The 27,377-nt window shown below is 38.4% G+C and overlaps 1 protein-coding gene across 2 annotated transcripts in view; it reads right to left on the bottom strand.

The window, feature by feature from the left end:
- Nucleotides 1-27,377, bottom strand: part of RFX7 (regulatory factor X7) — a 121,294-nt gene that overhangs the window by 7,660 nt on the left and 86,257 nt on the right. Inside the window, exons 4-8 of one of the 2 annotated variants that reach the window (XM_049905240.1) lie at nt 26,540-26,662; nt 7,740-7,860; nt 6,295-6,375; nt 5,446-5,653; nt 1,417-1,712 (exon numbers count right to left, since the gene is read on the bottom strand). In XM_049905240.1, coding sequence (XP_049761197.1) covers nt 1,417-1,712; nt 5,446-5,653; nt 6,295-6,375; nt 7,740-7,860; nt 26,540-26,662 — 829 coding nt within the window. Of the gene's footprint in view, nt 1-1,416; nt 1,713-5,445; nt 5,654-6,294; nt 6,376-7,739; nt 7,861-26,539; nt 27,200-27,377 lie in introns of both variants that reach the window. The other variant, XM_049905241.1, reaches the window with a different exon arrangement.

A 27,377-nucleotide genomic window follows, 5' to 3' on the forward strand; every position in this document is an offset into this window, starting at 1 on the left:
CAGAGGAGACTATCTTCTAACTGGGTTCACCTTGGACTTGTGTTCCTGCATGGTGCCGTTTGTGCTCGACTGCTAACCTAAAGGTTGGCAGTTCAAGCCTCCTCAGTGGTACTGTGAAAGAAATGATCTGGCGATCTGCTCCTGTTAAGATTACAACCAAGAAAACCCTATGGAGCAGTTCTACCCTGTAACACATAGGGTTACCATGAGTCAGAGCTGACTCAAAGGCAACTAAAAACAGTAACACCTTGAGCTTCAGCAGCTAAACCACTGTGGATAAAGTTCCAGACAGAACTACCATGCACTCAGTTTGCTCTACGGTGAACAGTGCCAGAGTGTGGATACCAGACATCACATGTTTGAATGACAATGACGACGATGAGAAGAACAAGAAAATAAGATAGTCTAACGATATCATCAATAAGGACATAAAATACCAGCCTGCTTTAGAACAATACTCTCACTTTAAAAACACCTTCATCTAACCCTGGTTGTGTAAAACAGGAAAGGAAAACACTATTAACCTCTCTTTATAGATAAGGGGAAACCAACTGAGAGTAGCTAGGAAAATTGTCCAAGGTCCTATGTCCAGTAAGCCACAGAGGTAGGTACACATGAAAGTTCTAGGAAAACATGGCAATTTTGCTCTGTCTGAATATTAAAAAGAAAAAAATGTAAACCAAAAAAAAGTTTGCAATTGTGTCATCTTGGCTCAGCCAAAGACAAAATAACTCAAAATGACTCATCGCTTAAAACATGAATGCTAACTGGCTACATGTGTGCTCTGCTATCCTGTGTCTTTGTGTTTTCACTTACATCAGTGCTGACTGGTTACATGTGTGCTCTGCTATCCTGTATCTGTGTTTTCACTTACATGAGCGCTGACTGGTTACATGCATGCTCTGCTATTCTGTATCTGTGTTTTCACTTACATGAGCGCTGACTGGTTACACGCGTGCTCTGCTATCCCGTATCTGTGTTTTCCCTTACACAAGTGCTGACTGGTTACATGCGTACTCTGCTATCCTGTTTTTGATTTTTCACTTACTTGAATGCTGACTGGTTACGTGCGTGCTCTGCTATCCTGTGTCTTTGTGTTTTCCCTTACATGAGCGCTGACTGGTTACACGTGTGCTCTTCTATCCCGTGTCTTGTGTTCTCACTTACATGAGCACTGACTGGTTACGTGCATGCTCTGCTATTCTGTGTCTTTGTGTTTCCCTTACGTTCACTCTACGGCTCACTCTGTAGTCAACAGTGCACATCCTGAGTGAAGGACAACTGACAGAAGATGAGTCTGTCTGTGGCCACAAAGTCAGTCTTACAGCTGCCTCTACACCTACACTTGTCTCCCTCCCATCTATCATTTTTAGTTAAATGACTGACTTCCAACTATTCCAAGAATAATGACACTACCGGAATGGGACTCGGGACAGCTGCCACCACGATACCAATAGGCTGAGGAGAAAGGATTGCGGGGTTTCCGTTAGAAACATTGGTGGCTCCATTGCTTGTAGAGCCTTCTGATTTTTTTGCTGAGGATTCTCCTGGCAAAGGGGACTGTAGTTTCTGTTCCTGCTGCTTCTTTTGGATTTTCCGTTGCAACTGCTGTTTAGCATCAATAGGAGATGGCAGAGTCTTCACCTGAGGCTGAAAGGAGTCACTTTCAGCTGTGGGCATAAACGCAGACTGCTGGGTGAGTCCCTTAATTCCTGAAAATAAACAGAAAGGGCAACTAAAATACATACACTTCTTTACAGAAAGCAACCAAACCAAACCAAACCCGTTGCTGTCGAGTTGATTCCGACTCATAGCGACCCTACAGGACAGAGTAGAGCTGCCCCATAGAATTTCCAAGGAGCACCTGGTGGATTCAAACCGCCGACCTTTTGTTAGCAGCCATAGGCTTTTAACCACTATGCCACCAAGAATGGCTCAATTTCTTTGAATATGTAGCCATCTACTGGACAAAGCAACCAAAACTGCAAATTTTAATCCATGATTTACTTATAAAACATACAATTAAGCTTCCAATTTATACATATTTGTCAAAATGGTTTTAACTGATACCTTAAAATATGGTTCAACTCAGGTGGTAGTTTTAGTTAAACCAACACTAACAGATGAGGATTTTAAAGAGTTGGAGCTGTGTCAGAAATGTGCAGAAGCTAAGATAAATGGATGCAAAGACACCACATTCTACATTTTATCAGCAGATATAAGTAGGTTTTCCTCCCTCCTTCCTCTAATTAGAAATTCTTGCATTTTAATGATTTTATATTCAGCCCACAAGAGGAACTCCATAAATATTTGCTGAAATCATCTGCATCTTGGAAAAAATTGTATAGGCGAAAACAATTTTTTGATCCTGCCAGAAACCCACAAAAATTGGTACTGCTGTTTTAACTATTCCTATACAATTATTCTAGTATGACCGAGGAGAAATTAAGCAGAGTTTTTTGATAAGACTAAAGTTAAGATATTCTGAAAAGTGTTGCTGAGAAAACTTTTTATAACACTAGTAGGATAAACACTAAAAAAAAGGAATGATAAAATAAGCAACATATAAATTTTAACGAAATTGATTATGCAATAAAATGCTGTTCTACACAAACAAGCCATTTGCATTTAGGGTGTCACATTAAGATCCCTAGAAAGCTACGGCGGGCAAAAGTGGTGGAGAGGAAAAGGGAGACACTCTCCTGCCGCATAGCTGGTTCTCCTTCCCGATTTCTGCTCTTCATTACTCCAGTGTACAGCAATAACTTAGGGGGTGGGGAGGCAGGAGGCTAGAAAGAACAGCCTGTAAACCCTCTCCCACACTCACTCCTCAATAATCCTTCATCTCTCGACTCCCTTTCAACCCCTAAGTACAGTACTAATTCTTCTCCTCAAATCCAGCTCAAATTGCACTTCTCAGCCCCAGACGCCAGCCTCTGCTCTGGCTCCCCGGCACCTATGCCCCTGAGAGTCTCTGCCAGTAGCTCACAGCTCAGGCTGTTTACCCAAAGTGCCAGGGGTTCAGGAGAGGAATGAGTTCCAAGCAGCTGACTTACAAAAGGACATTTGAAACACAACCTGTTCTTAACATGGAGACTATATTTACAAAAAAACAAATTCACCTTCAAAGCACGAAGATTAATCACCACCAGGGATGTTCAAAAGAACGCCGTAATAGATGAGAACAACATTCAAAAGATTCTACAAATGTTTGGAATAATTATACAATTGTTACTGTTTAGCCTCTCAAGGTGACTGCTTTCAGAATGGGAAAACACCTGTACATACGATTAATTTTTAGTACACGTGTTAGAAAAGCACACTTTACACTTAAAAATCCATTCATTCAATTCATCCACCATTTCCTCAGGTCAGACTTTGAATAACGTGGGGAACGCAGACAGGCTTCTTTTCTCCATGATGTCTCCTCATTGTGGAGAAGTGTCTCAGATGCAAGGTAAGCATGACGTTTACCCTGCTTACCAGATCATCTGTAGTGAGCAAAATTTTTTTTTTTTTTTTTACCACATCAAAGATTCTGCTTCTAGGTATGGCTGGCATCTCTATTCCAACCCTATAGCACCTTCCTACAGAATCAAAGCCTCTTTTCAAATTTACAATCCCGGATAGGGGCTGATGACCTAGTAAGCAAGGTAAACATGGTTTACTTGTGCTTACTTAGACATCTGTAGTGATCCTGTTCAGGTAAGCACCTCTGGATAATCTGCCCCTACTCCTGAGTCTTCAACCCGTTAAATGTATTCTTCTAAATGTGAGAAGGGGAAGGAGAAAGAGAATACAGAATATTGAAGGGTCCACATCTTTTAAAGCTTCGTTTTGCCATAAAATAAGAAGGCAGTTGGTATAATGGGGTTAACCTGGAGAGAGACCAATAAGGATTCAAATTCTGGCCCCACTACTTATCTGCCCACGTACAAATTACTTAACCTCCCCAACAGGGACGGATTACCCAATAAGCATGTGTGAAATTGTGCTCCAGATTAGTACGTAAACACAACTAAGCCCATGCGTACCTTGCTTACTGATTAATCCACTCCTACTCCCCAAGTCTGTTTCCTGATCTTTAAAATGGGAAGAAACATCACCTAGCTCACAGGACTGCTGAGAAATTAAACGAAATAACATATGTGAGTGATCTAGAGAGACAAGGCTGGGTGAGCCCTCTCATGCTTGATGAACAGACTTAGGTCATCTAGTTTGCACCTAGACAGCCAGGAAAATTATCCCTAGGCTCCTGTAAGAGGTCATTTTGCTAAAACTGGTCCTCAATTGACCATGAAACGATACACAACAACACACACACACAGAGATCACAGGTACTTAAAGCATCTGATGAGCAGAAACTGAAAGGAAAATGGTGACATGGCATTAAAATGTACAAGACACTAAAAAAAGTGAATTAAGAGACTATAATTCTGTAGATTGAAAAAGATTTAGATTTAGTAATTAGAAGAATCCTTCTTAGAAAACAAGTTTCATGATAATACACTTTTCATAGAAATAATAATTCCCTAGAGTAACGACACAATTTCATCTGCCAGTTCTTTAGGTTTCATGATATGACTAAAGAAGACATTTAAAAAATTTCACCTGAACTGATACTTAACAGAGTTTCACAGTTATTTAGGAGGAAGTTATTTACTCCAACAATACTGTCAATTCCTAAAATATTCCTCTTTGAATGGAAATATCATATAAATGCATATTAAAAGCATCACTCTTAGTATTTCACAGTAATGCTTCACACAGTTTATCTTCTGTATGACCCAGGTACCTTTCACAGTGTCCAAAGATTATTTTATTCATAAGCACTAGCTTCTTGAGCAAGTAATTTTAAAATTTAATATTATTTTACTTCAAATATTTATTAATTTAGATACACATATATACTTTGCTATGAGTCGAATTGACTAGACAAAAAACAGCAGTGGGTTTTATATACTTAAAGGAGCTCTGGTGGCGCAGCGGTTAAGAGTTCAGCTGCTAAACAAAAGGCTGGCAGTTCAAATCTACCAGCCATTCCTTGGAAACCCTGTGGGGCAGCCCTACTCTGTCCTATAGGGTCATGATGAGTTGGAATCAACTTTAGGGCAATGGATTTGCTTATACACTTAAAAGCACATAACCACACATTTAAAAGTTTTTAAAACAGCAGTGGAAAAATTAATATCAACTGGGAAATATTGTTTCATATTACAACAGAACAATACATGAAAATACTGTTTTAAGCTTTATAATGAAATTATTATTATTTTGTTGTTGGCTCAACAACTCTGTATGAATTTAATGATTCAGTAAGACTGAACTCATCTAAATATTAAATGGATGAAGAAGACCTTTGGCTGAACTTTTCTTCTGCTACCAGTTCTAACTTAGTAACAACTTGGGTCAGTTTTAGCCTGTTAACAACAGTTAATTTCGTACCTGCTGGTGCTGCGGCCATCACAGTTAGAGCTGCCAGTGACTTGGTGCCTATATAGTGGCTTCTTACAAGGAAGCGGGCTAATTCCAAGACTGTGTCAAATGGCTGGCTTAACACTTTCTGGGCCCACTCACACACAAGACGGCAGGCAGAAGAGATAACTTCCTCATCAATATTTTGAAGCTGCCCAGAAGGTTCAGCACCTTCCAACTAAAAAAAGGAAAAAGGAAAAGTTAACTTTTAAAGGACAGTTCAAAAAGAAGTTCAATTCAAGCACACTCAAAATATGTTCTCTTAATTAGGAGATACAATCTAAATCTGTTGGGTCAAAGTAGTATTTTGGCATATTAGAGCCTTGCAAATTAGAGGCCCACATCTACTGCTGCACAGCCCCCCTCAGCAGCATTGTGAATACAACACGTTAAAGGGCTGTTAAACATATAAGAAGACTAATGGATTTTTTAAATCTTTCTAACATTAACAAAACAAAGCAGGTCGCTAGCCTAGTTTTTCATTCTGTGCCACTAGTGTGTATTTTTTCTTCTGAAAAAATTCCCATTATACACATGACCCAACAACTTGCTTTTTCCCTCTTGACGATATGTATCATGGGTACATCCATAAATCAGTAATTATAAATGTTTGTTTCTTCTAATTTCACCAGCCATGTTGATATACATTAGATACGCTAACTCTTTTCTGCCACTGTGCCATGTTTTGGTTTATCTATTTTGTAAAAGATACAGTTCCTTGATCCCAGCTTTGATCCAAATAAGACTACACAGTATGCATGTCAGTGTTGGTACAATCGTACAATTCTACTTATTACAAAGAAAAGGCAGAGGTCTTACCCCATCTCCAGTTTTGTGAAAGTCAAGGTTGGGCAGTGTTGGCATATGAACAAGAGCTTTTTTTCTTAATCCACTGTAGCAATATGTAATAAAGAGTTAAGGTCTAAAATACTCTAAATTAAATGAAGTACTTATACATATAGGTGGCATTTGAGAAGTAACTACATATGAAATGAGAATAAAATTAGCACGAGATAACATCTACTTTCTGAATTCTTCAGTAAGAGAAACAATTATCAGAAACTCAGGCCACTTCTACTCTTTTGAAACCAGAATAATCAATGTTACTATCTCAAATGAAACCAAATGGTTCTCATCTGTTATAAATTTTATGAATAAATGTTCCTGGCAGGCTGTGCCAGCCACCAGTAACAAACAGGTCAGAAGGAAAGGAATAGCCAGATGGAAACCTGGCACAGAGAAGGGAAACTTTAGCCTAGGGCACTGGGACAAAAACAACTCTTAAGAGTGTCACAAGGGCTTTAACCTTTCATTTCTCTTTTTCCACTGAAACGCATAGGATTATCACCTGTAACATGCCAAAGACACATCAAGACATTTCTATTTGTATTCAGGAAACAAGGGTAGGTCATGCAGCAAATGGTTAAAGAAAATGGGGAACCATTTTACAAAAGTGGCCTTCACTTTCTAGTCTACTCCTCTACTCCATAGTAACTAATTTCACGTTTTGAAAAAGAACAAGAGACAACCAGGGAGAAAATGACTTATTTCTAATATGATACAGAGATCCTCTGTTCTTCCTTCTTTTTCCAAGAGTAGAAAGGACTTTAAAAAGTTCTTCACTTTAATTTCCTGACTTCTGCCTGCTCCTAAGATCTTCTCTATCACAAGAGGGACCTTCCTGTGCCCTGCCTTCAATTTTAATACCGGCTTTAAATTGCTGGCTGAAAAATGCCTTAAAGAGAATACAAATCTTTCAGTAAAAATTCCACAAAAAACTTCATGGAATGTTCTGTTTTTTGCCAAGGAGGTCCCAATGTTCCTAAGTTAGAGAAAGGAAAAGAGCTAAGATTTAAAGACTAACATCTTTCTTTACTTTTATTCCTATAATCTTAACTGCTGAACTATAACATCTTTCTTGACTACTATTCCTATAATTTACAATTGCTGAACTATGGCAGGTCCCCAAAATTCTTACTGTTGAAGAAAACACAGAAAGATCAGACCATGAAGAAACACATTACAGTGATGAATATGGTGAAATCTGTCGCAATCCTAATACATGAACTGTTACTGGCTAGTTCTCTTACAGTTTAAAATAGCTGGGAAAGTAAGATTTAGAGTTATGCTACTAAGTACTTTTGAGTTGCTTATATTTGTTGATTTAAATTTATTTCTAAATATAGTTGCTAGTTGAACTACAACAACAGATGTTCTGTAGTAACTGGGAACTAAAGAGATTACTAAAACTCTTCTGGTAAAGGATATTTAGATTTGCCTCTCGTGCCCAGGCGCCGTGCCTTCATATTTGGAAAGACGTTTTTCATTATCTTTCCAAAGTCAGCAGCACTTAATGGATGGTAACCAAGATTGTCACAATAGCTCCTGCAAAAGAGGGAGGGACCAATTCAGAGAGCAACAGAAGGCAGCGTTACGCAGCACGGAGTTATTCCAATACAACCTTGTTCCCTTTGACAAAGTGAGAAACTACAAGTCATTCACCACAGTTTTCATCCATATATGATCACCACTTTTTGGAGAAATGAATTAACTCAGGCTTAGTTATCTGGTTTCATCTTCAGTGGATACAGTGCTGCTTTCAATAGCATTCAAGAATCTCACAATAAGCTACAGGGACGGTGCAAAGCTTCCCAAGTACATTAAAACCTGCGCTGTAACATAAGCTCAACCAGCGGGGCTCCAAGTTTCCACATACATATTAAGCTCATGTATGGGATAATTTCCAATACAAAGATCATCTATGTCAGACATGACAGATATATCTGTATGGTAGAGACAACACGACTATATGGTTTAAAATTTAGAAGCATGATATGCTAGCATTAAAAGGGACCTCTGAGATCATCTACACCAACACTCTCATTTTACTGATAAGGGAAAAAACAAAGGAACAGAAAGAGGTTCTAATGGTCCAGTGTTCTCCCTCCTACCCCACGATCCCATTAACCTATATCAAACCGGTTGCCTTCAGAGTCTATTCCGACTTACAGCAACCCCCTATGGTTTTCAAGGCTGTGAATCTTTATGGAACTAGACTGCCATATCTTTTTCCCACAGAGCGGCTGGTGGGTTCAAACTGCTGACCTTTCAGTTAGGAGCCGAATGCCTTAACCACTGCACCAGCTCCAGGGCTCTTCAACCCCCATTCAAAACCAAAAACCAAACCCGTTGCCGTCGAGTCAATTCTGACTCACAGTGACCCTACAGGACAGGGTAGAACCGCCCCATACAGTTTTCAAGGAGTGGCTGGTAGATTCGAACTGCCAGCCCTTTGGTTAGCAGCCGCAGCTCTTAACTACTTTGCCACCAGGGTTCCACAAAACAAGCCAAGAGTCTTAACTACTACTGGAATCAGGTATTCTATTTTTTTCTAGGGCTGCCAATCAAAGATAAAAGGCCAATCCCTCCTCAATACCAGCTCAGCAGTAGACTAAGGCTGTTTTGACTGCCAAGGCCTTCCTTGTAACTGTTGGCCTTTGGGGAGAGCCATTACTTAGAAAATACCAAGAAAGAGGAAGTCAGACAACCTCCAAAGTAATTCAATCACCCCCAACTCCTCACGTCACCCCATTTTAGCATCAACCACAGCAGCTTCCTGATGAACAAATCCCAAGGTGGAGAGCCAAAGTGAGAGAATCAGGGAAGAATGGAAAGGAGAACAACTGGAGACATGATGGGCAGGGGATAATGGTAACCAGGCCTTGGCCCCTGTGGACTGCTAAATATCTTGACAACACTCCTAAGGGACCAAAAGTCATGACGTCAAAGTGGGAGAGGCTCAGGAAGAGATAAGGGACCCAGGGAACCTTCATACACAGGGAATGGGGATAGGTCTGCATAGCTAGCTAGCACAATGGTATTTCTCTTGGTTGTCCCCTCCCTTATTCCACAAGGAATCCTACCTACCCTCTCCCTCTTGGGGTGTGTGTGTGCCATGCAACACGTTACCAACAATGATGAAGAGTACGGTAAAGGGAAAGAGAACATGTACTGAAAATTTCCTATATGGGAAGTATTAAGTTAAATACTGCACATTTAAATTGAAACTAAAGGTGACCTACAGGGGTCAGGGGTCAAGATTCAAGGCACAAGGTTAAGTGACGATTATTTTGGGGTGCTGACAATTTAAACAAATTGCATTAAATCGTTACACATTCAGTAGCAAATTGATCAGTCATCTTGATGATATAAAGAAAAAGTGAATAAAATGAGGCTCTTTGTGCTTCAGGGTCTGGACACATGTTGTTCCTCTACCTGGAATGGTACTGTTAGTATCCTTCAAGTCCCAGCTTAAATGTTCCAATTATGAAAGGGTGTCTTCTGACTCCCGTACCTAAAGCAGGGCCCTCCTGCCCCATTCCCACTAGCATTTCCTATCAGTGTACTCTGTCTGCCTCCTCCTCACGGTTTACGGTAATGTAAGGGTTAATGTACTTGTGGCTTGTCCCCTCCGTTAGACTCTAAGTTCAGTCAGGACAGTGGCCATATCCATCTGGTTCACCACTGCACACTCAGCACCAAGAACAAGACTTAGGAGTCACATTAAGCCCTCCTGGATGCCATATTTACAACTCTAAGAAGGAAAAAAAGAACCAAAAGCAAGAGATTTTAAACTTTAAAAAGACATTTAAAAAAAAAAAGCACAAACGAGAACACTGTCCACTGACTCCCATGACAGCACTGGTAAATGGGCCCAAAGAACAAAAACAAAAGGTGAAGCAGGGCACAAAGCATATAAAAACTTATATACACACCTTGCTATACGCTCGTAGTTGCACTCCCCTAATGAGACAGCACAGTCCTTCCCTCCACTCTCTATTTTCGTGTACCTTCGGCCAGCTTCTGATCCCCTCTGCCCTCTCATCTCTTCTCCAGACAGGAACTGCCCACATGGTCTCATGTGTCTACCTGATCCAAGAAGCTCATTCTTCACCACTAGCATTTTCTATCCCATAGTCCAGTCCAATCTCTGTCTGAAGAGTTGGCTTTGGGAATGGTTCCTGTCCTTGGGCTAACAGAAGGTCTGGGGACCATGATCTCTGGGGTTCTTCTAGTCTCAGTCAGACCATTTAGTCTGGTCTTTTTACAAGAATTTGAGGTCTGCATCCCACTACTCTCCTGCTCCCTCAGGGGTCCTCTGTTGTGTTCCCTGGCATGGCAGTCATCGGTTGTAGCCGGGCAACATCTAGTTCTTCTGGTATCAGGTTGATGTAGTCTCTGGGTTATGTGGTCCTTTCTGTCTCTTGGGCTCCTACTTACCTTGTGTCTTTGGTGTTCATTCTCCTTTGCTCCGGGTGGGTCGAGACCAATTGATGCATCTTAGATGGCTGCCTGCTAGTGTTTAAGACCCTAGACGCCACTGTCCAAAGCGGGATGCAGAACGTTTTCTTGATAGATTTTATGATGCCAGTTGACTTAGATGTCCCCTGAAATCATGGTCCCCAAACCCCCGCCCCTGCTACGCTGGCCTTCGAAGCATTCAGTTTATTCAGTAAACTTTGCTTTTGGTTTAGTCCAGTTGTGCTGACCTCTCCTTTATTGTGTGTTGTCTTTCCCTTCACCTAAAATAGTTCTTATCTACTATCTAATTTGTGAAAACCCTTCTCCCTCCCTACTCTCGTAACCACCAAAGAATATTTTCTTCTCTGTTTAAACTATTTTTTGAACTCTCTAAGTACTTTTTTAAGTGGGTAAGTATTAAAACTACTTTGTAGGTATATAAGCAGATCAAAATATTCCTTCTGAATCAAATGGCAGGCAATGTCAGGAAGAAAAGAAAACTAAATGTTTATGATTCAAACTTCTATTCCTGGTATCTCACATATCAAAGAGAAAAAAATAAGAGAGTCTCGATTTAAAAACAATAATAACAATACCAGGAACAGGTCCTCAATGCCTTCATTTTGTGTCGAGTTGTGTGACCTGGAAATAAATTCAAAAGTTGTATAGTTCAACTTCCTGCCAGAGGTGGACACGGCCAGATTTCTAAATAATGTGCTACCTCATGTGAACACTTCCCCTGATGGACCAGGGATCTACACTGTAAAGGCGGCCTATCCAATTTTCAGCAATTCTAATTTTTAAAGAAAAGAATTCCATTATTAGAGCCCCTTTCCCATTGGAAAAATCTGGATATTCAATGATTGCTTTTAAATCTAATTTAATAAGTATTAATAGAGTATCTATTCATAATTTTGAAACCAGCGCTGGATAACAAACCACAGGTCTTTCCAGGTCATGTGAGACCCTTGATTAGTTTACGTCTCCTTTTCCTGTTTTGTAATTTTAACTGCAGATTAATCAAGCAAGATATGGTGTCAACGAACACCTAACTCAGAGTCATATTTATACAAGAATCAAAAAAGGGCGAGGAACAGAGAATGTTCTGTTTACAGAATAAATAACACCCTAACGCCATTCTTAAAATGAGACCATTTGTTCTTTTGCATTCTCTATACAAAAAATACAAAGTATGCTTCATTTTAAGACTCTGAAATTAAGGTTAACATTTAACATGACCATGAACAAGTCACTTAAAATCCGTGGTAGCAATTCAATTTTTAATGTTCACTCATACCATTTACAATTTAAAGAAACAATTTAAAGGTAGATAATGTTTTAAAGGCATGAAAAATAAAAACAAACATCATAAAAGGCAGGTGGCAAAATACAGACACAGGATATCTAACCATACCAGACTTTTTGTGAGAGCTTTGTGTGTGTGAAGAAGCCCTGCTGTCACACTGGTTAAAGCATTTGACTGCTAACCAAAAGGTCAATGGTTCAAAACCACCAGTGGCCCGTGGCAGAAAGATGTGGCAGTCTGTTTCTGTAAGGATTTAAAGCCTTGGAAACCCTATGGGTTGCTATGAGTCACAATGGACTCAAGGGTAGTGGGTTTCATTGGTTTTGGGGTACATACATTACCTCATTAGATCGTCCTGACAACTGTGAGGCAATTATCATACACAATTTGTAGGTGAGGAATTTGCACAGAAGTGAACCTGGAAAGGATCTTGGTCATCTAGTCTAACCTACTCATCTTATAGATGAGACACTTTTGGTGCTAATTAATGACTGTAAACATACCGAAGTCATAAATTAGCAATAAAAGTGTAAAGCATATTGAAAGAAACCCTGGTGGCGTAGTGATTAGCAGCTACGGCTGCTAACCAAAAGGCTGGCAGTGTGAATCCACCAGGCGCTCCTTGTTAACTCTATGGGGCAGTTCTACTCTGTCCTATAGGTCTGCTATGAATCAGAATCCACTTGATGGCAACAGGTTTGGTTTTCTTTTTTTTTTTTTTTGAAGCATATTGAAAGCTTTGAAAACAACCAAAATGATGTAATTTTTTCTACTATGTGCAAAGAAAAGAAGAGAGATCAAATTTTTATTATAAAACCCGTTTCTTACCAAGGACCTATATTGTTATTTTGGTGAGTCTTAGCATTCATTTATTACAGGTGATCAAAAAGGATACGAAAATTTAAGGAGGTTCTACAGACATAGTAGAATTACATACCCTTAAACATGTTAATCAAAGAATGCATTTGCTAAGTAATGTGGAAGACAAATAAGGAAAAAGTAATATGGTCAAATATCAACCTGGTTTGAGCCTTTGAAAGCGGAACAGTTGCTGAAATGTTCCAATACTTCTTAAGAGGAATTAGATCTTGATACTCTGGGAAGAAAAACTCTTTGAAACTGCCTGACTCTGACCATATTCCTGAGAATCTAGAAGGGCCCATAAACACACAGGGCTGTCCACAACACCAGGAAAGAAATCAGAAAGCCCTAACCTCTCATGTCTGGCTACCTTTAAGGCTCTACGAAAGCAGGAAGAGAAGGCTAAGGCAGAGTTGTTAACTACCTGGCTGAATGTTGACAGCATGCCAAACATGCACACAGATCCCCTCAGCAAAGACTGAGAGACTCATTGTTTCCAGGTGTTTAAGGAACTCTGTCCAATCATTAGCTGAACACCACTCTGAGTAGAAACTTCAATGGTCACACAAGACAAAGAATACAGATGTTACAGAACTAGTTCAGAAAAGTAAAGAAAATGACTACGACAAGCAGGAGCAACAAAAAAACCTGGGCAGGGGGAGAATATGATTTCCAGAGTGCCATATTATATTAAATATATAGTTTGAAGCAAAAATTATGAGACATACGAAGTATAGCCCATGCACAGGAAAAACAGAAATGATTAGAAACTGTCCCTGAGATGGCCTAGATGTTTGACTTACTAGACAAAGACTTTAAAACAGCAATTTTAGTATGTTCAAAGAACTATGGGAAACCATGTCTTGCCAAATAGAGAATATGAACAGAGACACAGAAATTACAAAAAGGAAGCAAACAGAAATTCTGGAGTTGAAAAGTACAATAACTGAAATGAAAAAACTGATTAGAAAAGCTCAACAGCAAATTAGAGCAGACAGAAGAAAGAAGTGGCATACATGAAAAGAGTCAACTGAAATTATCCTGTCTGAAGAACAGAAAGACAAAAGAATGAAGAACAAGAAACAGAGCCTCAGGAACCGGTGAGAGACTAATATACATATATGAAAGGCCCAGAGGAAAGAAGAGAGAGAAATGCAGAAAAAATATTTTAAGAAATAATGGTCAACACATCCTGTATCTGATGAAAAACATGAACCAAAACAATCTAGTCTTAAGTAATAATCTAATTTGAAGCTTAAGAAAATTCAAGTAGGACACAAAGTCAAAGAGATTGACAGTGAGACATTCCACAATCATGCTGTCAAAAGCCAAAGACAGAGAAAGAATCTTAAAAGCAACGAGATACAACTCATGGTGTACAAGGGATCCTCAATTAGAGTGACAGCTTATTTCTAATCAGAAACAATGGAGGCCAGAAGACAGTCGGATGACACATTCAAAGTGCTGAAAGAAAAAGACTGTCAATCAAGAATTCTACATCCAGCAAAACTATCCTTCAACTATGAGGAGGAAATTAAGACACTGCAACTTAAACAAAAACTCAGTTTGTCACTAGCACATCTGCCCTACAAGAAATACTAAAGGGAGTCCTTCAGGCTTAAATAAAAGGACAACAGACACTGTACTTTTATGCAGATAATGCACACCTTCTACATTTGCCAACATTTCCCTCCCCCCGGGAGCTATTTTTGTAAGCGCTGCTATGCCAATTTTTAAAAAAATGTTGCTGTAAAAAAAATCAGCATAGTGCACATACAAAAATACCTCATGGTGGGGAGGGAGCAGCTGGCAAACACTAAAGGAGCACGTTATTTGTGTAAAAATATGGCAGTAACTCAAGTACACACAAAAAAACAGCACTGGTAAAGACAACTACATGTTGTTGCTATTAGGTGCCACCGAGTCAGTTTCAACTCATAACAACCCTATGTACAACAGAATAAAACACTGCCCGACCCTCTGCCATCCTCACAATTGTTATGCTTCAGCCCGCTGTTGCAGACACTGTGTCAATCCTTCTTGCTGGATCATCCTCTTTTTTGCTGACCCTCTACTTCACCAAGCATGATGTCCTTCTCCAGGGATTGGTCCCTCCTGGTAACATGTCCAAAGTGTGTGAGATGTAGTCTTACCATTCTCGTTTCTAAGGAGCATTCTGGCTGTACTTCTTCCAAGACAGATTTGTTTGGTCTTCTGGCAGTCCATGGTATATTCAATATTCTTCACCAACACCTTAATTCAAAGACGTCAACTATTCTTTGGTCTTCCTTACTCATTTTCCAGCTTTTGCAGGCATATGTGAAAACGGAAAACATGGCTTGGGTCAGATGCACCTTAGTCTTCAAAGTGACATCTTTGCTTTTCAACACTTTAAAGAGATCTTTTGCAGATTTGGCCAGTGCAATACAACCTTTGATTTCTTGACTGCCGCTTCCATGGGTGTTGATTGTGGATCCAAGTAAAATGGAATCTTTGAAAACTTCAATCTTTTCTCCGTTTATCATGATGTTGCTTATTGGTCCAGTTGTGAGGATTTTTGTTTTCTTTATGTTAACGTGTAATCCACACCGAAGGCTAGAGTCTTTGATCTTCATCAGTAAGTGCTTCAAGTCTTCTTCACTTTCAGCAAGCAAGGCTGTGTCATCTGCATAATGCAGAATAAAGAATCTTGCGCCAGTCCTGATGCCCTGCTCTTCATATAGTCCAGCTTCTCAGATTATTTCTCAGCACACAGATTGAGTAGGCATGGTGAAAGTGTACAACCCTGACATACACCTTTCCTGACTTTAAACCACACAATATTCCCTTGTTCCATTTGAACAACTGCCTCTTGATCTATGTACAGGTTCCTCATGAGCACAATTACGTGTTCTGGAGTTCCCATTCTTCACAATGTTACCCATAATTTGTTATGATCCACGTAGTCGAATGCCTTTGCACAGTGAATAAAGCACAGGTAAACATCTTTCTGGTATTCTCTGCTTTCAGCCAAGATCCACCTGACATCAGCAATGATATCCCTGGTTCCACATCTCTTCTGACCCAGCTTGAATTTCTGGCAGTTCCCTGTTGATGTACTGCTGCAGTCATTTTTGAACGATCTTCAGCAAAATTTTACTTGTGTATGATATTAATGATACTGTTCAATAATTTCTGCATTTGGTTGGATCACCTTTCTTTGGAATAGGCATAAATATGGATCTCTTCCAGTTGGCTGGCCAGGTAGCTGTCTTCCAAATTTCTTGGCATAGATGAGTGAGCACTTCCAGTGCTGCATCCATTTGCTGAAACATCTCAATTGGTATTCCATCAATTCCTGGAGCCTTGTTTTATGCCAATGTCTTCAGTACAGCTTGGACCTCTTCTTTCAGTACCATTGGTTCCTGATCATAATGCTACTTCCTGAAATGACTGAATGACGACCAGTTCTTTTTGGTATAGTGACTCTATGTATTCCATCCATCTTCTTTTGATGCTTCCTGTGTCATTTAATATTTTCCCTGTAGAATCCTTCAATATTGCAACTCGAGGCTTGAATTTTTACGTCAGTTCTTTCGGCTTGAGAAACGCTGAGCATGTTCTTTCCTTTTAGTTTCCTAACTCCAGGTCTTTACGTGTCATTATAATACATGTATAATACTGCCTTCTCGAGCCACCCTTTGAAATCTTTTGTTCGGCTCTTTTACTTCATCATTTCTTTGTTTGCTTTGGCTAATCGGTGTTCGAGAGCAAATTTCAGAATCTCTTCTGACATCCATTTTGGTCTTTTCTTTCTTTCCTGTCTGTTTAATGACCTCTTGCTTTCTTCATCCAAGATGTCCTTGATGTTATTCCACAACTTATCTGGTCTTTGGTCATTAGTGTTCAACGCATCAAACTTATTCTTGAGATGGTCTCTAAATGCAGGTGGGATACACTCAAGGAATACTTTGACTCCCATCAACTTGTTCTAATTCTCTTCAGCTTCAACTTGAACTTGCCTATGAGCAACTGAGGGTATGTTTCGCAGTCAGCCTCTAGCCTTGTTCTGAGTGATGATATTGAGCTTTTCCACTATCTCTTTCCACAGATGTAGTCAATTTTATTCCTGTGTATTCCATCTGGCAAGGTCCATGATGCAGTCACTGTTTATGTTGGTGAAAAAAAGTATTCTGAATGAAGAAGTCGGTGGTTTTGCAAAATTCTATCGTGTGATCTCTGGCATCGTTTCTATCATCAAGGCCATATTTTCTAACTACCGATCCTTCTTTGTTTCCAACTTTCGCATTCCAATCACCAGTAATTATTACTGCATCCTGACTGCATGTTCAATCGATTTCAGACTGCAGAAGTTGGTAAGACTCTTTAATTTCTTCATCTTTGGCCTTACTTGTTGGTGTATAAATTTGGATAACAGTCATATTAACTGGTCTTCCTTGTAGGCATATGGGTATTATCCTATCACTGACAGCATTGTACTTCATGATAGACCTTGAAATGTTCTTTCTGATGAAGAATGCAACACCATTCCTCTTTAAGCTGTCATTCCCAGCTAGACCACATGACTATATGATTCAAAGTGGCCAATACCATTCCATTTTAGCTCACTAATGCCTAGGATATCGATGTTTATGTGTTCCATTTTTGAAAATTTCCAATTTTCCTAGATTCATACTTCATACATTCCACGTTCCAATTATTAATAGATGTTTGTAGCTGTTTCTTCTCATCTTGAGTTGCACCATACCAGGGAATGAAGGTCCCGGAAGCTTGACACCATTCACATTATTAAGGTCGACTCTACTTTGAGGAGGCAGCTCTCCCCAGTCGTCTTTTGAGTGTCCTCCAATCTGAGGGGCTCACCTCCTGGCACTGTATCAGATAATGATCTGCTGCTATTCATTAAGGCTTTCACTGGTCAATTTTTTAAGAAGAAGACCACCAGGTCCTTCTTCCTATTGTCTTAGCCTGGAAGCTCAGCGGAAACCTATCTGCCATGGGTGACCCTGGTGGTATTTAAATACTGGCAGCATAGCTTCCAGCATCACAGCAACACACAAGCCCCCACAGTATGATAAACTGACAGATGTGTGGGGGGAGACTTAAAATATTAGTGATATTATTATCTATGCCATAACATTATATGTATATTTTCCCATCATAGATATATTAGTATTTTCCTTCTTTAAAAAAAATCTCTAAGAAGCTATGTTAGACTCACTGGAGGATAAAGAGTATCTGCTTGAACAATCAAATTTCAGAGATGCAGTAAGACCTTCAACAAGATAGTAATTAGCTAGGCCTCTCAACAGTAACACTACCGATATCTTGGGCTGGGTAACTATTTATTGTGGGGGCTCTCCTGTGACTGTAGGATATTTAGCAGCATCACTCCTGTTGTGACAATCAAAAAAGGACTCCAGATATTGACAAATGTCTCCTGGTGAGCAAAATCATCCTTGATTGAGATCCACTGCTCTATATCTGCAGGTGTCAATCTTTGCTCTCCACTGGGAACACCTGGTGAGTTTTTAAAACTCTCAATGTCCAGCTGCAGCCCTGACCAATCATATTAGAATCTCTAGGGCATGGAAATCAGGCAACAGTGTTTTTTCCCGAAGCTCTCCAGAGAATTCCAATGTTTAGTCAAGATTGAGAACCCCTGCTCTAAAATGAAGAATGCATTTATATAACTTCTCTCTCCTTTACAGGAGATCTATGAACTTTCAGAAGAAGAGGGCAGGTGATACTGTACTAACAGAGAAACCCTGCTCATTTTTAGTCTGGCTACTCGCTAAAGCTGTTCATTTCAGGGAAGAGTTTCTGAGAGCTGGTTGAGTAACAGCAGGCTTGTTACAACACATTTAAATAAACCAAGTTTAAACCAATGCACCTATTTCAGTTTTTAACCACACATTTAGAAATTCAATAGTATTGCTACCAATAGGTGGCAACCTGTCACGAAGGAGGAATTCCACGAGAGAGTAAAAGTGAGAGAAGAGATAATAAGACGTGTTTCTCAAATACATGTAGGATAGAACGTACCACGTCAAAGATGGATGGTGAAACTCATGTGGAATCGTTCATTACAGATTACTAAGTACACACAAGGAAGCCCGTGCATACCTTGCTTACTAGTTAATCCACCCCTGCATACAAACAATACAATCACTAAAGTTAGTTCAGCGTTCTTAAGCATACAGTTGCACTATATTATCCCATCAAATTTACTTTCTTGAATTATTAGAAAACTTAGTGACTTCTGCCTAAGTAATTTCAGTGAAGGTGGAATACGGTGAGTTGCACAGTGAATGAGGGGTAAATAAGGTAAGACAACTTTACTGTCCTACCTATGCTGACATAACGTCTCAGTGATCTGTCAGTTGCTCTAAGGCTGTCAGGATATTCATTTAACAATCGTTTAAAGTGTCTATTAAATGTTAGGTTCCTACACAGAGTTAAGATAAGCTTGGAAGACAAGAAAACTTGAGCTACATAATCAAACATTGTGTTGAACTGGTTAATGACAAAATAAATGAAAGATTTTGGTTAAATATGATACAGCATGTGATTCAAAAAAAAAAAAGTCAATATAAGGAATAAATGCCCCCGTCTCTGAGGCACAGGGGAAGAGCAGTCAGGTATCATCATCTTCCCAGGCAGGAGACCTAGCCTGACCCTCTCCAGAGATTTAAATGGAATCGTTGGGACTCCAGCAGACAGCAATGATGAGGTGGGAATCTAAAACCAGTCAGGACAGTCAGGGGGTGTGGGGAGTGTAGATCTGTCCAATCTGTTAAGAGAATAGTTATTTTTTAAATCCAAAAATACATAAAACCAAATAGAAATAAACCATGGCTAAGTCTTTTTTTTTTTTTTAGTCAACTTAAGGTCTTCCCGGGTTCAGAGACTTTGCTCTGTTCCTTGCTTTGGACCAGTTGGCGTTAAAGGAGGATAGTGCTGCCTCTTCCGGGGATGAGTAAACAGCAATTCACTTTAGGGATGTTCATTTGAACTAGTTTTGAAAACCATTCTAAAGGATGTCTGAAATAAAAAAGAATGTTTTTTTAAGTCTAATTAAAAAAAAAAAAAAAGGAAAAAACTAACAAAGCTAAGGATATAACAGATACAAAAGGTATTAAATTCATAAGAAAACAGTATATTTAATACTATACTAATATGTTTGAAAATCTGAATGAATTCCAGGACGAATTATCAAAATTGACTAATGAAGTAAAAACCCAATCAAAGAAAAAAAAAAAAAAACCCAAACCAAACCCAAGTTGTCAAGAATTGCCTCAACAAGGGGCCTAGATGCTTTTATACTTGAGTTCCTTGAAACTGTCAAGAACAAATGAGTCCCATGCTATATAAACTGTTCCAAAGTACAGAAAACTAGCAAAAGAGTTCCAACTCATTTTAGAGAGCTGGTCTAGTCCTGATTCCAAAACCTGACAAAGACAGCACCACAGAAGAAAATTACAGACCCAGTCACTTATGAATACAGATGCAAAGATTCTAGATAATATACTTGCAAACAGAAATCAAGTGTACACTAAAAGAGCTACACATCTCAACAGAGGACATTTATTCCAGGAGTAAGAGTTTAACATAAGGTAATATCTATAAAGTGTATCACATGGATAGGTTAAAAAGAGCACCACATAATATGTAATCTCAGTAGATAACAACAACAACAAAAGCATTTGATAAACTTCAACATCTATGTCTGATTTTAAAAAAAAGTAAAGTCTTGCTCAACTATAAATGATTCATTCTTAACATCACAGAACTGTAAGAGAAAATTATGCCTATCATTACTATTATTTAAAGGAAAGTCTATTAAATATAATAATAAGATTAAAAAATGAGGATGACACATGGGATAAACTGTCTAACTAGAAAAGTCAAAAGTAACAACTGAATAATTAGGACTAAACAAAGTTCAATAAAAATAAAATGTACAACATAAATATAACAGAAATCCATACCTTTCGTATAACCCAAAACAAACCTACAGTAAAAAAATGGGAAAAATATATTTTTCATAATATAAATAACATAGTAAAAATTAAAAGACTAAAACTTCACTGAAGGCCATGAAAGAAAGATATGAATTAAGAAACATACTTCTAAGATCAAAACTTAGTATTTTAAAAATAAATGTTCATATTTAAGGGATTTGATAAAGTTAGAAAAGTGATTCTGACTTAAGCTCATATGAAAAAATTAACTGGTCAGTAAATAAAACGAAGGAAAATTTTGGAACAGAGGGATGAGGGAGGACTAAGCCTACCAGCTATATGTAAACATGTAAAATGGGATGGTACTGGTGTAAGAACAGAGAACATAAAGGAAGGAAATTAAGTCCAAAAACAGGCTTCAGTAACTATAAGAATTAAGTCCATAAAAGTTACATCATAAATTAGCATTAAAAGAAAAAAAAATCTAATGAAAGGGGTTGGGATAATTAGCTAATCATTTGGAGAAAAATAAAATTAGTGCCGTATCTAATAGCATTTACCAAAAAAAAAAAAACCAGATGGACTAAAAGATTAAACAAGAAAAATGAAACAAAATTCATTCAGCTGCTAGCGGCACAGGAAGTTCTTTTGAAACAGCAATATTACAGGCAACAAAGGAAGAAACTGGGCAGATCAGACTGCTTAAAAAAAATCATTTAAAACCAAAATTAAGTAATAAACAACAATCTTGAAAAAACATTCACATTTAGTAGTTAATGTCCTCAACATATAAAGACTCCTAAACATTAAGAGAAGCCTTGGCAGTGTAGTGGTTAAGAGCTCAGCTGCTAACCAACAGGTTGGCAGTTCAAATCCACTAGCCACACCTTGGAAACCCTATGTGCAGTTCTACTCTATGCTATAGGGTCAGTATGAGTCAGAATCAACTTGACGGCACCTAAGAACAATAACAACAATCATTAAGAAACAGACAAATAAAAGCAGAGACAAATCAGGAAGAAATACATATGATGAATAATAAAGAAATAACAATTACACAATGTTTAGAAAGTAATTCCAATTCTAAGACTGTACACTAAATTATATAGCCAAGAATGTTCACTGCATTGTTATTTGCAACTGTCCCCCATCCAAAAATTGCATAAACGATGGTGCCAAATTTGGTAAAACACTAAGAACGTACATACACAAAAACTATGTATTGGTAAAACTAACTAAATAAACAAATCAAACTGGTTATTTTTAAAGAGTGAGATTACTGGTGCTATTTTTCTTCCTTAAATATTTATAACTACCTACCAAAATTCCAATTGTGAATACACACCACTTTCTAAATTAAGAAAATATAAAAAAGAATCACATTAATGATCACTTTCATAAACACATGTGATTACTCAGAATTCAAGAATTTCAAAAAATATAGAAGTTTGCAATGGTATGTAAACTATATTATCTTTTCATGCTGCAAGCTCCTTTAAGTTTTTTGGCTTTATCTTAATTTGGCAGTATTCTGATTTAATTGCAAGAAAATACAGTTAAAAGAAGCTAGTCATTACTGCCTTAAACTACATTTTCATTTTTTTCCCCAAAGGAATTTTGATTCTAACAACTATTAAAGGCACTAATTTTCACAGAAATACATCTAAACATCATGCAATGAACTATTAAAGAGGCCATACACAACAGGAATAGCTTAAAATAAAGGTATAAATCAAATACATTAGTAACATCATGTCTTCATGAATACTTGAAACAAAATGAATTTAAGATTGATCATTTAATGCTAAGCTTTTATTCAGAAAACCTCACTTAGGCACTCAAAATAAGAAAATGACTAGTCTAACAAGGAAAGTATGAAACTTCTCTAAAAATCTGTACCGTCAGGAAGTGCTACCTTCTAACTGAAACCTCTTCTATCATTTAAAACTTTTTCTTTAAAAAAATATACACCTATATTCCACTTGCCTTTCTTTGTTGTTGTGTGCCATCGAATTAATCACAGCTCATAGAGATCCTAAAGAACAGCAAACTGCCCCATAGGGTTTCCCCGGCTGTAATATTTATGACAGCAGGTCATCTTTCTTTAGACAATACAATTCTAAAACTTTTAACTAGCTGTTTCCTAATACTTAATCTACTTTTTGTCTTCTTGTAGTCTTTCTACATATTCCACATCTTTCTAAATTATTGAAATCCACACAGCAAATTATGGTTTTAGGCAATCAAATGAGAGATTAACTTAAAGCTCTCATATACTGTCATTCTGTAGAAACACCATCATAGTCTCTTTTTAGCATCCGTCACGCTGTTAATATGTGTTCTCACACTGTGTCTCTTAGGATACTCATGTTACCTGTATGATGTACAGTAATTACATGGAAACCAATAGGATACTCATGTTATCTGTATGACGTACAGTAATTACATGGAAACCAATTCATACTTTCAGCAGCTTATTTATCCACACTAAATGAAAATCCTATTGAATTTTATTTCTAACTATATGTCCAATTTGTTCCACCTACTTAGTTTGCTATCACTCAAATTTAACAAGTTTGCTTTCACATCTATTATGAACCACTCATCAAAATGTCAAACCTTTTTTTGTAATTGAGGCACATCAGTTAGAACAAATAAAGTCCTGTGTAAGCACATTGTGGGGGAAGAATGGTGAACCAGAAACCAAGAAATCTGAGTTCTAGCCTTAGATTTGCCCCTATCTAGTTCTGTGACACTGGAGAGTCAGCTTCCCTGGGCTTAGGTGTTTTCATCTATAAAATGGGGGCACTGGAGTACTAGAATGCTTATGAAGTCCATTAACACACTGAGATTGTACCATCAACATTAGAGATGGGATTCCATTCCAATCACTGATAGGATTATGGCACAGTGGTTAAGAGCTTGGCTGCTAACCAAAAGGTCAGCAATTCAAATTCTTAGAACCCCTATGGGGCAGTTCTACTCTGTCCTATAGGGTCGCTATGAGTCAGAATTTGACTCGAAGGCAATGGGTTTGGTTTTGGTATGTAGAAAACACTGCGGGGGATACAACAGTGAATAAAGTCTTAATGGGATTTTTTTTTTCCATTATGGGATAGACTTACGGGAAATTACCAAGAAAAAAATATGCAGACTCAGGTATTTTGTGTACAGTACCACACCAATTATAAAGAGAGGCATCATCGCAACTAGGAGTATATAGCAAAGTGTATATAAGGTTTTGTATGAGAGACTGACTTGATTTGTAAACTTTCACTTAAAGCACAATCAAAAGAAAAAAAGCACCATCATTAGCATAATTCTTTCAAATTCCACAAATAAAACTGGTATTTCTCTCCTAGCCACGTTGTTATCAAATTTTCCCTTACATGCGACTTCCTTTTTAAATTTTATTCTCTGTTAGTCATTTCCTTTTATCTCTGTGGCTCTCCACTAAATCGCAAATTAATCACTCAAAATTAGAGCTCTGATTCTTTCCCATACACAATGTGATGCTTTTGGTTGATTATGTTTAGGAAAAACCTTTAACTCTTCTTAGTGAAAAACAAAAAAATTATAAGGATTTATGGAAACTTCATAAAATGATTTCACTGACAAATGCTGAAAAATATTATAGAAAAATGTAACCATGCCTTACCCAAGACAGGAAACTTTCAGGAACTTAAGGACCACTTTAATGGGCTAGGGTCACACTTAAGCAAATATAGGGTGCTGCCTCTAATGTGCTACAGAAAGACATCGCTTCAAAAGTATATGATTATCCTGGGTTCCCTTATTAATCCATTATGGAAATAAAAAAAAAAAAATGTGCTACAGAAAGACATCGCTTCAAAAGTATATGATTATCCTGGGTTCCCTTATTAATCCATTATGGAAATAGTATATATTAATTTGCCTGATTTGCCTTTTGGGAAACTACTAAGAAATCTTTGGACAATTAGTTCCTCAACATTTTCTACTTTAGACAACTTTTAGAATTTTCGAGCTCAAAGAAACCTATAGATCTTCGACTGCGTCTTTTATACAGATGGGGCAACTGACAGAAGCGGTTAAAAGACTTGTCCAGGTCACACAAATTCAGTGACTGAATCCCTTCTCCTGATCCTCACTCCAGGGTTTCTTCAACATACCACATAGATTTGCCTGATATTCGTAACATTCAAGTGAATTCAAACTTGTTTCGTTGACGTTCCAGAGGATTATCTCTATGATAATTAACTTGAACTTGGTGAATAATTCATATTTACTATAAATAAATAAATATACACGCATATATCCTTGGAAGGGGCAGGAACTTTATCTTATCTTTGTCACTGTATCCTCAGAACTTATCACAGGGTCTGGTACAACAGACTGCTGTAGACTGAGAAAATGAACTTTACAGACTTGGACTATATGCACTCTCAGTTTTAATCTTTCTTAAGAGAAAACAACCTAAACTCTTTAGTTTAACTTTGTTCCCTTGGTCATTTCAGACATTTTTCTCTGGACTTACTCCAACCCCATACATTTCTAACACAAAGTACTCAGAATTTTACATGAGGGTAGAAAGTTTCTTTTTTGATACCAATAACCTCCTCAACAGGGCACTTGGTGGTTCAGTGGTAGAAGTCTCACCCTCTGTGAGGGAGACCCAGGTTCAGTTCTAGATCAATGCTCCTCAAATGCAGCCACCACTCAATTGTCAGTGGAGGCTTTCAAGTTGCTATGATGCTTGACAGGTTTCGGCGGAGTTTCCAGAGTAAGAGGGACAAGGAAGAAAGACCTGGCAATCTACTTCTGAAATATAGCCTATGAAAGCCCTATGGACCATGAGTCCAATCCACAACTGATCATGGGGATGCCACAGGACCAGGCAGCATTTTGTTCTGTTGTGCATAGGGTCACCAAGAGTTGGGGTAGACTTGATGGCAGTTAACAACAACTTTCTCAATAAATGCAGTTCCTTTGCGTTATCTTACACTGGTTAACGACAGCACTCACTGGACACTTTTCTTACCAGTTGCATAAATACCTTTAAAAGTCAAAAGAAATAACACACGAGTTTTTCTTTATGCATCGACTTACTGTCTTCTACTGTCCCTCTAACCCCAGACATACCCTTCTTCTCATCCTTAAGAACTCTAAAGGAATCCTTTTATTCAGCCTCCCTGCCCTTTATTACAAGTTACCATTGAGTCGACTCTGACTCACGGCCACCGCATGTGTATCAGAGTAGAATTGTGCTCCATAGGTGGCACAAATGGGTAACCACTTGACCACTAGCTAAAAGGTTGGTGGTTCGAACCCACCCAGAGGTGCCTCGGGAGACAGGCCTGGTGATCTGCTTCTAAAAGGTCACAGTCTTGAAAACCCTAAGGAGCAGTTCTACTCTGCACACATGGGGTTGCCAAGAATCAGAATCAACTTGAAAGCCACTAACAACAGGTGCAGCCCTTTATTAGAGACGCCACAACAGAAACTTAGAGCTGGAAGAAGTTTTTGGAACTTCTAGCTGCAACTCCATACATCAGCTGGATATTCACCAAAGATACAGCAAATCACTGAAGCCAAGTGCAGTAACTGAGTTCTTCAACACACCAGCAGCCTGGTGTGTGCACATAATACTCACTTGTACTCATCATAGACTTCCTGTTTGGGCAGTGAAGTCTCAGGATGTTCCTCCAAGGTGTTCCGAATCCAGGAAAAGGCGTGCATCTGCTGGGCCCGACTAGAGGACACAGCATTCTGATCACTAGTCATAAAACAGAAACACGTTTTAGCTGAAGACAGTAGTTCGATGCCAACTTCTAAGCCAAGCCTCAACGCTCCACTGAAGACTTATGTGCAAACCTGTTATCAATGACCAAACCAAACTCGGGACACTTAATGTCTCCTTGTCTATATAAAAACTGTCCCCTTGGGGTTGTGAGATATATTCTACAGCTAGCTTCTAGCTGAAGTTACTGTCCTGCTCTCTCCCTCCTGTGGCCTCCAAAGTGGCTCAGCTGATGGAGAACTGACGATATAAGGCATTTGTTTCGGCCGAAATTACCTCCAAGAGGATATTTTCTTACTTACCTTCCTGGTCATTTGCCTGAACTTACCAAATCATCAAGTTTTTAAAATAAAAATTACAGAAAAAATTGGTTATTTTCTATTTAATCAGCACTCTCAAAAAATATATATAGAAAGTAACTATCCTGAAATCTTACATAACACTTGATGCTCCAGAAGGGAATTCACGTAAGACAGCTCTTGACGAGATAAGACTCTTCCTACAGTCCTGTAACTGATTAGTATAGCAATAAAAATTAGCTTTGGTGGGGCTTTTGCAAAGTCAACAGGCAAACCTTCTACTGACAAATTAACAATAAGAATATAGAATTCGTATTACATGGCAGAATCATTTATAAACTAACCCCATGAAAATGACACCCAAGACGGCAGGACAGAAGCTGCCCTGTTGA

Source organism: Elephas maximus, chromosome 13 (genome assembly GCF_024166365.1).
Source record: "Elephas maximus indicus isolate mEleMax1 chromosome 13, mEleMax1 primary haplotype, whole genome shotgun sequence".
NCBI lineage: Eukaryota > Metazoa > Chordata > Mammalia > Proboscidea > Elephantidae > Elephas > Elephas maximus.